This window comes from Hemicordylus capensis, chromosome 4 (genome assembly GCF_027244095.1).
Source record: "Hemicordylus capensis ecotype Gifberg chromosome 4, rHemCap1.1.pri, whole genome shotgun sequence".
Taxonomy (NCBI): domain Eukaryota; kingdom Metazoa; phylum Chordata; class Lepidosauria; order Squamata; family Cordylidae; genus Hemicordylus; species Hemicordylus capensis.
Genome location: NC_069660.1, coordinates 204,121,602 through 204,135,088, shown reverse-complemented (window position 1 = coordinate 204,135,088; position 13,487 = coordinate 204,121,602). Strand labels below are relative to the sequence as shown.

The 13,487-nt window shown below is 43.6% G+C and overlaps 1 protein-coding gene across 10 annotated transcripts in view; it reads right to left on the bottom strand.

Moving 5' to 3' along the window:
- SERPINB5 (serpin family B member 5) overlaps positions 1–13,487 on the bottom strand; it is a 68,001-nt gene that overhangs the window by 33,528 nt on the left and 20,986 nt on the right. For 6 of the 10 annotated variants that reach the window (XM_053245311.1, XM_053245312.1, XM_053245313.1 and 3 more), the window contains exons 2-4: positions 13,244–13,421; positions 6,193–6,330; positions 1,077–1,194 (exon numbers count right to left, since the gene is read on the bottom strand). In XM_053245311.1, coding sequence (XP_053101286.1) covers positions 1,077–1,194; positions 6,193–6,330; positions 13,244–13,411 — 424 coding nt within the window. In that variant the 5' untranslated portion in view covers positions 13,412–13,421. The other 4 variants (XM_053245316.1, XM_053245317.1, XM_053245320.1 and 1 more) reach the window with 4 other exon arrangements.

Genomic DNA, 13,487 nt, shown 5'->3' with positions numbered 1-13,487 from the left:
ACTCATGAGTAATTTAGCTTGGCTGTCAGCCAAAGTATATTTTTTAAACTGTCAAAAAAAAGTTTAGTTGGAGATTAAATGAACTGGTGAGTTCAAGCACTGACTGCTAGCCTGTTTTTGATGGATGCACTTGTTGACTTTTAAAACTTAGAAACATTACAGCTGCAAATGAGCAACCAGTGTATATCTGCTATCCCATGAAAAGTGAAATCTTACTCACACATTCATACTCAGAAGTAAGTCCCACTAAATTCAATGGCACTTGCTCACCAGTAAGTGGGTTTAGGATTGCAGCCTAGGTTCAGTGGCCTTTTCCCTGGGCAAACCGAAGACCCTAAGCAGCAATTTTATTGCAAAAGGAGATAGAGAGGGCTTTTCATTGAAGTTGGGCCATAGTTTCTGTACTTTTAGTGTCGGAAAAATCAGAAGACAAAAAGGAGGGCATACTATAGGGAGACAAAGAAGGAACAGACTAATAACAGGCAAAGGAATCAGAGCAGATAAAAAAATGATGCTCATGGAGAATTGGGAGGTGGGAGAATTGTGGCACGCAGTTGTGTAAGCAGAGAAAGTCTGTCAAAGGTTCCTGAATGGCAGGGACAAGAAGGGCTAAGGAGGGGGCCATGGGACAGAATGGCATGGCTATCAGAACAGGAGTGTGAAGGAAGCACTGCTGGGGTTTGATCAATCATGAGGTAAAGCAAGGTGGGGAGAAAGGGGCCATAAGGTGAAAAGAAAGGGGCCAATCCAGAGCAGAAGGAGGAGCACCATGCAGGGGTGAGGCTATAATTGAGCGGATGGGTTCAAAGAACCCGGCCCCCCCAGCCCCCGAGGCCCCCCCAGCTCCACTCCTCCCTATTTTCTTCATTATCTCCCTCACAGGGGCGAATACGGGCCTCCTCTCCCCTAGCTATGGCCCTGACACCATGTCAATATGTTGCCTGGAGTGCTAAAATGCCTATGGTGAGCTCCACCCATATCCCTGATAGCACAGTCTTTGATTCAAAGAAGTCAGAGGACATTTACGTATCTCTTCAAAGACATGAAATAGATCCCTTGATTTAAGATGCACTTACCATCAGTTAGATCAGAAACAGACTTGTTGATTTGCAGTCTAGTGTCTTCCGTTTTGTCTTTGAAATCTACTAGTTCCAATTCCGATGGGAAGGGTCTTTTGACAGAACTGACAAACTCCTGTAAGACACAAGGAGCTAGATTAAGCTCTGATATATTCCACTGAACCCAAATTCCCAGCAAAAAGCTGTAGTGATGTGCCCAGACCAGTCCGGAGGCCATTCTACAGGCCTCCGGACTGGTCCAGACATGGGCGGTTTGGGTTCGGGTGGATTGGGGTGGGGGGTTCCTTTAAAGGCGGGGGAGGGTTTACTTACCCCTCCCGCCACTTTCCCAACTCCGGCGCACATATTTCCTTGGGTAATCGGGGTGGCAGGATACTTCCTTGCCACCCCCTCCCCCGCTTGGCTGCAAAAGGCTTTAAGAAGCCTTTTGCGCATGCGCACGTTGTGTGCGTGCTTCATGTCTCCGCGACGTGAAAGCTTTTTTAAGCCTTTTGCAGCCAAGCGGGGGAAGGGGAGGCAGAGAGGTATCCTGCCACCCCGATTACTAAAGGAAATATGTGCGCCGGAGTTGGGAAAGCAGCGGGAGGGGTAAGTAAACCCGCCCTTAAAGGAACCCCTTAAACCCCAGTGCCAGACCACAGCTCCGCGGTTCCGTGCACACCCCTAAAGAGCTGCATCAAATCAACCCACAATGGGTTTGAAGCTACTGGAACACTGGAATACAGGAAGCCAGACCATTGGTGCCTCTAGCTCAGTATTGTCTACACCAGAGGTTCCCAACCTGTGGTAATCCAGATGCTGCTGAACTACAACTCCCATCATCCTCAGCCACAACAAATTGTAGCTGAGGGATGATGGGAATTGTAGTTCAGCAACATCAGGGGTACTACAGGTTGGGAAACCCTGGACTACATTGTCTGGCAGTGGCTATCCAAGGTTTCAGTTGGAGGTCTTTTCCAGCCCAACCTATGGATGCCAGGGAGTGAACCTGAGACCTTCTGCATGCAAATGTTCTTCCACAGAGCTATGGCTCCATCCCCTAAGGGGAATACCTTACAGCTCTCATATGTAGTCTTACATTCAAATGTGTTTTCCCCCCAGTCACCATGAGAAACGAGTTGCAATAAAAGGTCCACCACTAACTAACCTAATTTTGAGGTTTACTAAACACATACTGGCTAGAGAGCCAAAAGAAAGTTTGGCCTTTTGTATCATTAGCATTTCATGGATCTAACTATAGGATAACTGAAGGGAGCAAAATGAATGCATGACTCTATCACAAGAAAATTACAATTTAAATTACAATTTAAAATTACTCTAGCACAAGAAGATCTACCAGTAGAATTATTTATCCTTATTTGAGGCATACTTAATTACTCTTCCATATTTAATTACTTAAATATTAATACGCTCCCACTTCTTTTACTGCATTGGCCCGAAATGCCATGGCTTCTTTATTATTTCCAAATCATTAACAATTAAACTATCCGAGCCTGCAGAACTTGCAACTAATTACAAAGAGTGGAGTCCATCAGACATATATGGTGGCCCACCAGGGGCCAGGCAGTTCTGGTCCAGTACTGGCTCATATCCTGGATGGAGAGCTGCTATGCCTATTGAGTAATGGTTTCTATGTGGATCAGTTCAAACTGAATAATTGGTCCAGCAACAGAAGCAAGATTCCAGCAGAGGGCATCTGTGCTCATTGACAGTACCTTGGCTGTGATCTTTGCAATTGCTGCTTCTGCAGTTGGACCAATTAAAATGACCACTGACATTGAAGAAAAGCCCAAATAGACAATTCCTTACACAGCAGTGGTAATTTGATTGGGAGAGGGGGTGTGCTGGCTGCCATGGTAGTGTTGTGCCTTGCGTACACACACACACACACACACACATCACTTCTGCCCCAGTACTTGTGCGTAACAATGTATGCACAGACATTTTTTTAAAAGATGGGAAACTGAATGGTGCTGGGAAAACCAGCTTTTATATTCCTCATCTGGAAATAGGGAAGGGCCAGAAGCCCACAGATTGGCAGGTTAGATAGATTTGTAAACATATGGCAACCCTATAAGCCAGGCCTGCACAACTTGTCATATATGTGACTAGTAGGTGAGGCCCGTCATTGAATGGGCAAAGTAATTATGCGTAGATTACACTTATAGGAAAGGTCAGGAAATTAAATATATGTAATATAATTTGTATTAATATGCTTGCCAAAAGGAAGTAAAATAACAGTTTGAAATGTACAGGATTTCAACTTCAAACATTATTCATTTTATTGAATAATGACCATATGTAGTAAATTTAAATCAGTAAATTTGTATCTGAGAAAAATCTCCTGATTTTCTTGGGTATTATACCATTTTGGAATTATTGATGTTTGTAAAATACAAAATGTCAAAAAACATTAAATTTTTTAAAAGTATGACTGAATGTTAAAAATTTGTTGAGAACAATAAAATATTATGATTATATTTAGAATTTCTACTAAAATATTATAATAATGTGTTCCCAAGCATATCCCTGTGTAAAAAGTAGTGCATTCAGCTATGTTCAGTGGCAGGATTGTTCACACAAAATTTAGTATCTGAATTTGATCTCTGTAGGTCATCAGGAAACATGACTTTATTTCACACTAACATACAAACATGCAAATTATTCAAAATATATAATAGATTATATCCTTGTAAATCTCCTTGAGCCATTTATCTAATTTGATCAAAATTTTTAAACTCTTGACACATATTAAAGGAAGAATCTATTCTTAAATTTGCATTAACTGTTTTTTATGGTAATCAGTTTAATTAAGTTGAGTCTAAAACATTCAAGTTACACTCTAATGAATTTAGAATGGGGCCAGCATTTCCTCCTTAGTCTTGAATTAAACATGCCACTGCAAATGCAATTTATAAGGCTTTTATAAACACAATCATGAGTAACCAAAATGAAGGAATAAATATAATGTTGTGTACTTTTCAACCAATTTAAACACTATGTCCCACAGACCTTACTGTAACATCCAAAAATTATAAATACAATCAAAAATTCTTTGTGTCTAATGTATATACTAACAAAAATGTCCATGACTCACACATCATTCATGACAGATATGTTTGGATTTATCATAAACACCTTCAATTCTAAACAGCTGTCTGTCTTACCTCCCTGCAATGTCGGAGTAATCTTACAGTACAAAAAGCAGTAAGAGTTTCTCCAGATGGCAATAAAGTGTGGGCTTTTTAAAGCTTCCACACTAGTTTCTCACACTGTCTCACTCACAGTCCAGATAAGTCTGTCGGCTTCCGTAGGCTCCTGTGCTCTGCTATTTGACTTTCTGGCCAGATGCTTAGCAAAGATTAGGGATGTGCACGAACCAGTTCGGCACCTCCTTTGGGAAACACCGAACCAGCTCGGGTGCCCACAGGCGAACAGGTTCAGTGGAACAGGAAGCGGTTCCCTAAAGAAGCAGGTAAGTCCTTACCTGTTCTGCTGCCGCCCCGCCACTTTTCCAGGCATGGCGCTCACTCTAGCAAAGGTTGCACATGGTGCTTCTTAAGGGAATTACTCCCTGCGGCGCTTCTTAAAAGAACTGCTCTCTGCCCCACCCGCACCTGCATGAGCCATTTTGTGCACATCCCTAGAACAGATTTCATGCAATTTTTTGCACTGCCACCTACTGGCTAGTGCATGCAAAACCACCCCTTACTACTTAAAAAGACAGTACTAATGCAAAGGGACAGGTCTGCAAGTGCTGGCCAGAAGGTGGCACACAAAAATTGCTCAGGTTTCATACTCAGTGTCTGGCCAGAGAGTCAAACTGTGGTATGATAGAGCACAGGAGCCTATGCAAGCCTATGACTGCACCTGAACTGTGAGTGAGACACTGTGAGAAATTAGTGCAGAAGCTTTTAAAAGCCCACATTTTACTGCCATCTGGAAAAGGTTTGAGAGAATCCCCCCGTCCTCTGCAATCCTTTCCTGGTCCTTGAATCCCATTGATTTTTAAAACGAAACATGATTAAAACAAAGTACTGTAGCTTAGCTGTATTTTGAAATGAGCTGTAGAATATATAACACATCTTTCTGTCAGAACAACCATTTTTTCATGGATGCAACCCTCAAACCCTTCCTCTTGAATAGTTATATTAATGTCAACAGGATTCGCGTGGACAATTGTGCCCAGTGGTGGAGGAAGCCAGCTGGAGGCCCGTGTTCCTCCTGCCGTGGCAGCTCCCCCTGCCCTGCCCCTGAGTCTGACATCAGCGCTGCTGTGTCTGACGTCAGATGCAAGGGACACGGCTTCAATTACAAATGGGGCCGCGTTCCCTGTTTGAGAGCAAATACCAGCCAGCGCTGCATTCGCAGCGTGGCCAGGAGCTGCTCTCCTTACCTTTCACGGCAGGGAGAGTATTCCTGGCCACGCTGTGAACGTGATGCTGGCTGGTATTTGCTCCCAAGCGGGGGGCGGGGGGCCTCATTCGCAAACAAAGCCTCTCCCCCACCAGCCAGCTCCCCCACCAGCCAGCACTGTTTTCACAGTGCGGCCAGGAACGCTCTCCCTGCCACGCTGCAAACGCAGCACTGGCCGGTGTTTGCTCTCAAATGAGGAACACAGCCCCATTTGTAAGTGAAGCCGTGCCCCCTGCATCTGATATCAGACACATGGGGCATCGGTGAGGGTGCCGGGCGTGGTCCCTGTTTGGCAGAGACCCAAGTTTTTTGAACCCGTTTGCTCAATTGTGGCTCCGCCCCTGATTGTGCCCCAGCCAACATTCAAGATGCATTGCTGATTTAGCAACCTGAGATCATTGTGCTTAAGTCATAGACAGGGCGGGACAGTAATGGCTGAATAGTAATTTAGTACTTGCTTTCAGATGAAGGTAGGATGCGAATTTTGACTGATTTTTTTTTTAACACAGCATGAAACAACTTTTGCAATAAAACTGAAAAGGGGGAACTACAAGTCATGCCTAACTTGCCCTATTAATTTCAATGAGACTTCCATCAAGTAATTGGGTCCAGATGCTAGCAAATATCTATGGTGGTGTTTTAGACCACACGTTGTTGGTTCAGAGAGAAATTTGGTGATTATTTCTTAATAGCTTACCGTAGTAGGGTTAAGAGACTTTTCGACATAGAGCCGTTTGACCATTTTCAGTGAATAAAAAGTACCAAGTTTGGAAGTATCAGTCGTTAGTGTTTGGAATCCAAAAGGAACATCTTTGACATCTTCTAAATGAAGGCCCTGTTAACAAACAAGTTTCAGATTAAACACTGTTTTCAGTACAGATCTCTGCAAGTACAGATCTGCCAATACAATCATGCCAAGAAAAGGTAGCATGTTATAATTTGTTATAACTAGAGATGTATATATCAGGTGGCATATAAATATGATAAATAAATGAGTAATAAATAAATAACTTCAAATTTTAAAAATAGCAGTTATGTTGAGAGAGTTTCATCCAGACGCCAGTTAACATCGAACACCAGAATATACTTATAATTAAATTGGATAAATAAACAAAAGTTTAACTCTGCAATCCTAAACACACATACCAGCTAATAAATCCAGAAGAGTTACTTCTGAGTAGGCTTGCTTAGGACCACAATATTCATTGATTGATCAGTGGGAGCCAGATTTAGTTAAGGTAAATTTTAGCAACAGCTAAAATTTAGCAAGGGGACAAGGACATTTTTAAAAGTATATAAACATAATTTATTAGACTGAACGGCAGATGATTCATCAGCTAAAAAAATCTTTACACCAGTTGGCAGCCCTTAAAAATTAATAAGGTTGACTAGTCCTGAATGTAAAATGAGTATGTCCTGAATGACTAGTCCTGAATGTAAAAAAATTTTAGTCCTGAATGTAAAATGAGGCTGAAGTCAAATGTAATGCTGGGACAATAGTTTTGAATCCTGCTTGCAAAAGTGTACAGCTGTCAAACAACAAAGGTTAAAACAATGGCTAGTACAAGCCAAATACTGGCTTCCCAAGAAATTGAAAAGGTATAAATGTTATCTTTTATCACTTCATCGGAAGTTTATTTTACCTCTAAAACCAATCTGAAAAATTAAATAGTACAGGCAGCCCTAGTTATCTACTGTTTTGGCACTCACGGTTTCGCATATCTGAGGTTGGGCAATATATACCCAACCTCAATGGAGACTTGATGTGTGAGCACTGCAAGATATTCCCCTCAGGGGATGAAGCCGCTCTGGGAAGAGCAGAAGATTTCAAGTTCCCTCCCTGGCATCTTCAAGATAGGACTGAGAGAGATTCCTGCCTGCAACCTTGGAGAAGCCGCTGCCAGTCTGTGAAGACAATACTGAGCTAGATAGACCAATGGTCTGACTCAGTATATGGCAGTTTCCTATGTTCCTATGTTCCTAATGCCCCTGGCAAGCGGCTTCAGATATCCACGGTTTTTGGCAGCGCAGTTCTGCCCTTACATGTGGCAGAACTTGCTGCACATGCTCATCTTTCTGCACATCTTGCTGCACATGCTCATGGGTTGGGAGAAGAGTTTGGCGGAGGACAGTAGAGTGCTTTGGTCTGCATGTTTAGAGGATTTTGTGCTTCTAAGAGCCACTTTGGGGTAGCATTGAGTATCCTTAGGGAGTCATTGCTCTGGAGCTTTTGAAGCCTTTTTTGAGCCATTACTGTGGCGCTTCTTGGAGCTATTTTCTGAAACCTCTTGCAACATTGCGCTGGCTTCATAAGATGCTAATTATCATTTTTATAAATGTTGTTTTAATTTTGATGAAATTTGATTTTTAGTTAAAATTCAAATTAAAAATTAATTTTAATTTTGATAAGTACAGTACTGTATTATTTCAATTGAAATTACAGTTCAATTTAAATTAAAAATTGATTTTAATTATCCATTGAAAATAGATTCTCCTCTCACGCCTTGATTCTCACACATTCCTCTGTGTATGTTATGTTTACTTGTACTGGATTTAATTTTGTGCTGCTTCTTTGGCCAACCTACCAACCAATCAGGCCAAGGGGCTTGTGCTGCTAAGTGCTGGACTTCAATAGTGGGGTGAGGAAAGTCATGATTACTCATTATGAAGAAGATGGGGGGGGGCATTGCTGGAGGAGCTGGAGAGCTGAAGTGACCAAGATACAGTGCTGTGAGCTTTTAGCAAAGGAAAATGAACATTTCAAACCCCACACTAATGAGGATCCATACTTCAACAGCTCCGTTCTCAGCATTTCAGCTGAAAGTACATGCTGTGACTCCCCTAAACATAAGAACTGCCCTGCTGGATCAGGCCTATCTAGTCCAGCATCCTGTTTTACACACTTTCCCCTCACCACAATTCTCTGAGGGTAGATCCAGATGAACATTGCCCTACACACACACACACACACACACACACACACACACACACACACACAAACATCAGGCCTGCAACAAGAACTAACTTGCCCTAGTGTCACTGGTGGATGCACCGATGCTCTCTTGGCACATCCTTTAATCACTTGAGAGGGATGCTAATCTAGATCATCCCTCTACACACACTTCAGCAAGTAGCCTCAAGTGTCATCCTCTGGCTGTACACATTGCTGCACAACTTGCAGGTCTACTTGTCTTTGTTGCAGTCCTCCAGCTTGCTTCCCAAGGTAAACATCTTCTGTCAGTGAGTACAATGTTTCTGCATCACAGCACCACCATAATTTCAAACTGTACTTCTTTGGCTTGCTTGGCATGTGTTGCCAGAAGGGACAGCACCTCAGAAACCTAATAGCTGCTTATCAGTTGCTGGTAAGGCCCAGGAATGTAGCTGTGCTGCAACTGCTGCACAAAGAAGGTCCAGATACCTGTAATGGTTGCCAGCTTGGCAATCACTCTTCTCTCCTTTCATATGGCTTTGTCATTGAACCTTAAATTACTTGTAATGTCCTCTAATCATCTCAGCTATATCGTGGCACAAAAGTAGGAAGGCCTCAAATGTACTGCCCACAGTTCATGCAGCGCTTCCTGATTGGCATGAAACATACCAGCCAGGCATAGCAGGAAAAGATATACTTTCAGTTCTGTTAGGTCAAGGTGCTTCCCTCAGAACACAGGCAGCTGCTGCCTGCTGAGTCAGACAGTAGGTCCATCTATAGCAACATTGTCTACACTGGCTGGTAGTAGCTCTGCAGGACTTCAAGAAGTATTTGGATAATTCCTCCCTCAGGGTTCACGATGGTTCTTTCCCATTCTCTGATAGCAGGGAGGGAGTTGCTTCACTCACTGCCTCCTCCTGCTGGAGTAAACCTCTCTTGATCTGGCCTCTCACCAGGGGCGTAACTACCATTAGGCAAGGATTGGCGGCTGCCTGGGGGCCCCCATGCCTCGAGGGGCCCCCCAGAGGCAAGTCACATGTGAAGTGAGTGTGTGTGTATCAGCGAGGGGCCCATTTTAAAATTTTGTCTCAGGGCCCACTCCAGCCTCGTTACGCCCCTGCCTCTCACTATAGGACACCAACCCCAACTCAACACTGTGCAATGGGTGGGTAATAGGCTGGTTCTAGGCCACCTTTTGCCATTTCGTCTTGTCATGTAACCCATTGAGGCGAGTCTCACGATCAGGGAGAGGATCCGTAAGGGGATTTGCAGGGAGAGCAGGCCTGCTCTCCCCGCAGACGATCGGAAGGCAGCCCTGGGTGGCCGGATCGGCCACCTACACGATTGCCGGCTCCGTCACAGAGCTGGTGGGGGCTGTGGGGATCGAGGGCTGCGCAGCCCCCGGAAGTTCCAGGATGTCCGGCGCAATCATGCAGGACACCCTGGAGAGACCCCCGAGCCCAGGAGGCTGCTTGCAGCCTCCCGATCAGGGGTCTACTCATGTGTCATTGCGCGCCACGGCAACACACAAGCAAAAAGACGAAGTTAATGGAGCACTCGCTCCGTTAACCTCAGCTAAGGGGAGGGGTATTTAGGGCGGCCAGCCACCGGGAGCAGCGCAACTCCTGTTGCAGCACACGATCACCCAAAAGCGAGCTAGGCTCCCTTAGCCCACTTTTGGGCGATCGTGAGAATTGCCTCATTATCTTGGTATCTTCAATGGCAGGTGAGTGAGGTTCAGCAAACTGTTCAGTGCCACACATCCCACCTCTACATCTTCATGCTGTCTCCACCTGGAACTGAACTCCAACACACACACACACATACACAATTCTGGTCTGTTTCCCAGTAGGATAAATGGGAAAAGTCCAGAGATGTACTGCAGATGGTTGAACCACTGATGCCACGCTTACTAGAGCTAACATGTAGTGGTTGCTGCTGTTTTGATCCTTTTGGCTTTGTTCTGCAGGCTAAAATCTCTGCTTCTGTTAAGTCTGATGCTTCTGAATGTTTTACTTGTTCCAAACACTAGGACAGGCTTTGTGGAAGGGGGTGGTTTCATCTGCCCTAACTTGGAAGCACAGAACTATACAGTGCCTCAGACTTGAGACATTATCATCATCTGGGGAAATAAAACTGAAGTTTCCAAAGAGAAACAGAGTGTTCTCCCACATCCCAAATAGCTTAACATGGGCATGGGGTAGAAACCACCCTGCCATAGAAAACCTATTCATTTCTGCCATGGTTTTTCTCCCAATTGACTTATAATGGGAATGAAATAGAAACTATGCCACCATAGGCATTCCATTCATTTCTGGGGTGGGTTTTCTCCCAATTGACTTATAATTGATAGACGTTTGGGGCAGGCTACAAATCTGATAAACAAACAAACAATTGGAATGGGATAGAAACTACCTCAACGTAGAGATTCCATTAATTTCTGGGATGGTTTTTCTCCCAATTGACTAATAATGGGGATGGGATAGAAACTACGCCCCATTGGAATTCCATTCATTTCCAGGGTGGTTTTTCTCCCAATTGACTTAACATGGGAATGGGATAGAAACCACCCAACCATAGAAAGCCCATTCATTTTGGGGTAGTTTTCTACCATGTGTCATATTTTTATTAATAACATAAATATCATAACATGAGGGACCATACTTGTGGCTATATTGTGTACCAGAGTGCAGGTAAGCATTTGACAAGAGCATGCTGGGAGTCAGGACCGTCCCTAGTGGGGTGTGGGGCTGGGGGCGAATCAGCATGTGTGGGGCCTCCTTAACATTTCAGATCATTACAGAATCATACTGATTGATGACATACAGTGTATATAGTGTGAGTGAGGTTTTTGAACATATCCAACCATCTTGGACATATAATTCATTTCTAAAGAAATAAAAATAAAAAGCACAACACATGCTTCACAGTTCTCCGATCTTCTGGGTTGCAAATCAACTTGAGCATAGTGCATTCATAAACAAATAAGAGAGAGAGAGAGAGAGAGAGAGAGAGAGAGAGAGAGAGAGAGAGAGAGATCTAGAAGTTTTTGTAATTTTCTGCCATGAAACAAGCCACTTGTAGGACGTTTTGGATGGGTGCTGGGTTTTTTAAAACCAACCATTTGTCCAATCCACTTCAATTTAAATATACATATTCCTCCCACCCTGTCCCACATCTCTGCTCAATACCAAAGCCCTATGCCAAGTCATTCCAGAACAGGTGATCTAAAGGCCGGGGCAGAAAGTGGAGCATTTTACCCTTTTTTATGAAGGCAAAGGGCAGATTCTTCCATATGGGGGTGGAATGATGGTCTAAGCGGAGGGGTGGGGCTTCAGTTCCAGACATTTTTGTGATTTTCTGCCATGAAGCAAACCACTTATAGGACTTTTTGGATGGGTTTTTTTAAATTGAAGAAATAATTAAAAACCAACTATTTGTCCAATCCACTTCAATTTAAATATACATATTCCTCCCACTCTGCCCTACATCTCTGCTCAATACTAAAGCCCTATAGCAAGCCAATCCCTAAATATTCAAAGAGTGGGGGGAGATAACCACAAACGGGAAATCACATCATACCTCCATTACTAAGGCTGGGCAGGGCTGGGCAGAGGGTCTGCAGAGAGCTCTGGTGCTGGACATTCTCTGCCTGCTTGCCTGCCTGCTTCCTTCCTGAGCTGCAGGGAGGCCTGCATGGAGGCCTCTCTAGAAGCCCTGCCCACCCACCGAACAGCTGAGAGGCAGGAAGAGATGGAACTCTAGCAGTTTGCCTGGGAGCCTTTCAAGTTGCACACAGACACAAAATATCGGCTCTGGCTGGGCTGTGGGGAAAGAGAAGTGGCTGGGACTGGGGGAGAGAGGAGGGCAGGCTGCACTGTGGTGTGCCCAGAGTGGGGCCTATGCCAGTGCGGGGCTCGGGACAATTGCCCCGGTCACCCCATCCTAAGGACGGCCCTTCTGAGAGTGCAGTGGTTAGCTTCTTTATGCACCTTTACGCAGCTGGGGTGAAAATCCACCCCAAAATCTTGATAGGGTTAAATAAGCTTTTCCACTAGAATAATTTTTAATAGTTCAAAATGAGAAACTGCTGAAGCACAAACAGACAGAAATATCCAGATACATGTGTCCCATCTCTAGTGTATATTAAATTCGTTTGTGTGGACTTCAGAAATTACACTGGTTTTAAAAAATGGGAGATGAGATTTTCTGAACCTTTTCAGAGAAGCTGCTAATAGAGATAATGTGTGTGTGGGGGGGGTTTTCCTCCCCAATAACCATTCAAAGTGAGGATCATTGTTCCTGCATTACATTTCTTGTGTGATCCCTGATTGGTTGGGATCACTCAGGGAAGGATAACAGCTGGATGAGAGGGAGGATGACATTGAAGCCACAGCAGAGAGGTGAAATAATTGTTGAAATCAATAAAAAATACAAAAGGTACAGTGAGAGAGTTTTTCAGAAAGTATTTTGAGATACCCCACCCCCTAAATTTCCCTTTCATCCCCCCAAATGTAACAGATGAATATTGTTGCAACCATACATATCTTGTCTTTGTATATTCTTATGTTCCATTCAGTTGTCCCCTGACATATCTCTGAACATCTCTGATACCTTACCAGATCAAACTTTCTCCACCATCTCTTTCTTAACAAATATACACATCCACACTGGATTGTATATAAGAACAGTCACTTAATACATACTGTATAATAAGGAAAATTCAGCTTAGCAAGGAGTAAAGTTCTTTTTTTAAAAAAAAAAAAGAGCAGGTTTTTATAGCCATCTGACATCCAACTCGAAGGGAAACACTTACCTGTTTCATTTGGTTTGCTGTGTCACCCTTGGCAGCTTTATATGCAAGAGCCAGAGAGGTTGAAGCACAAAGTGGAGCAAAAATAATATTGGCAGTTTTATCCTTTTCACATAGTTTTTTTAATATATCAACAGCAAAAGTGGTGTTCGCAACTTGTACGGCATCCATTACTGCAGTTCTGACATAGAAAAGACAAATATATCAATCAACAAATCAGTCCTATATATAAATAACTGCCATAATA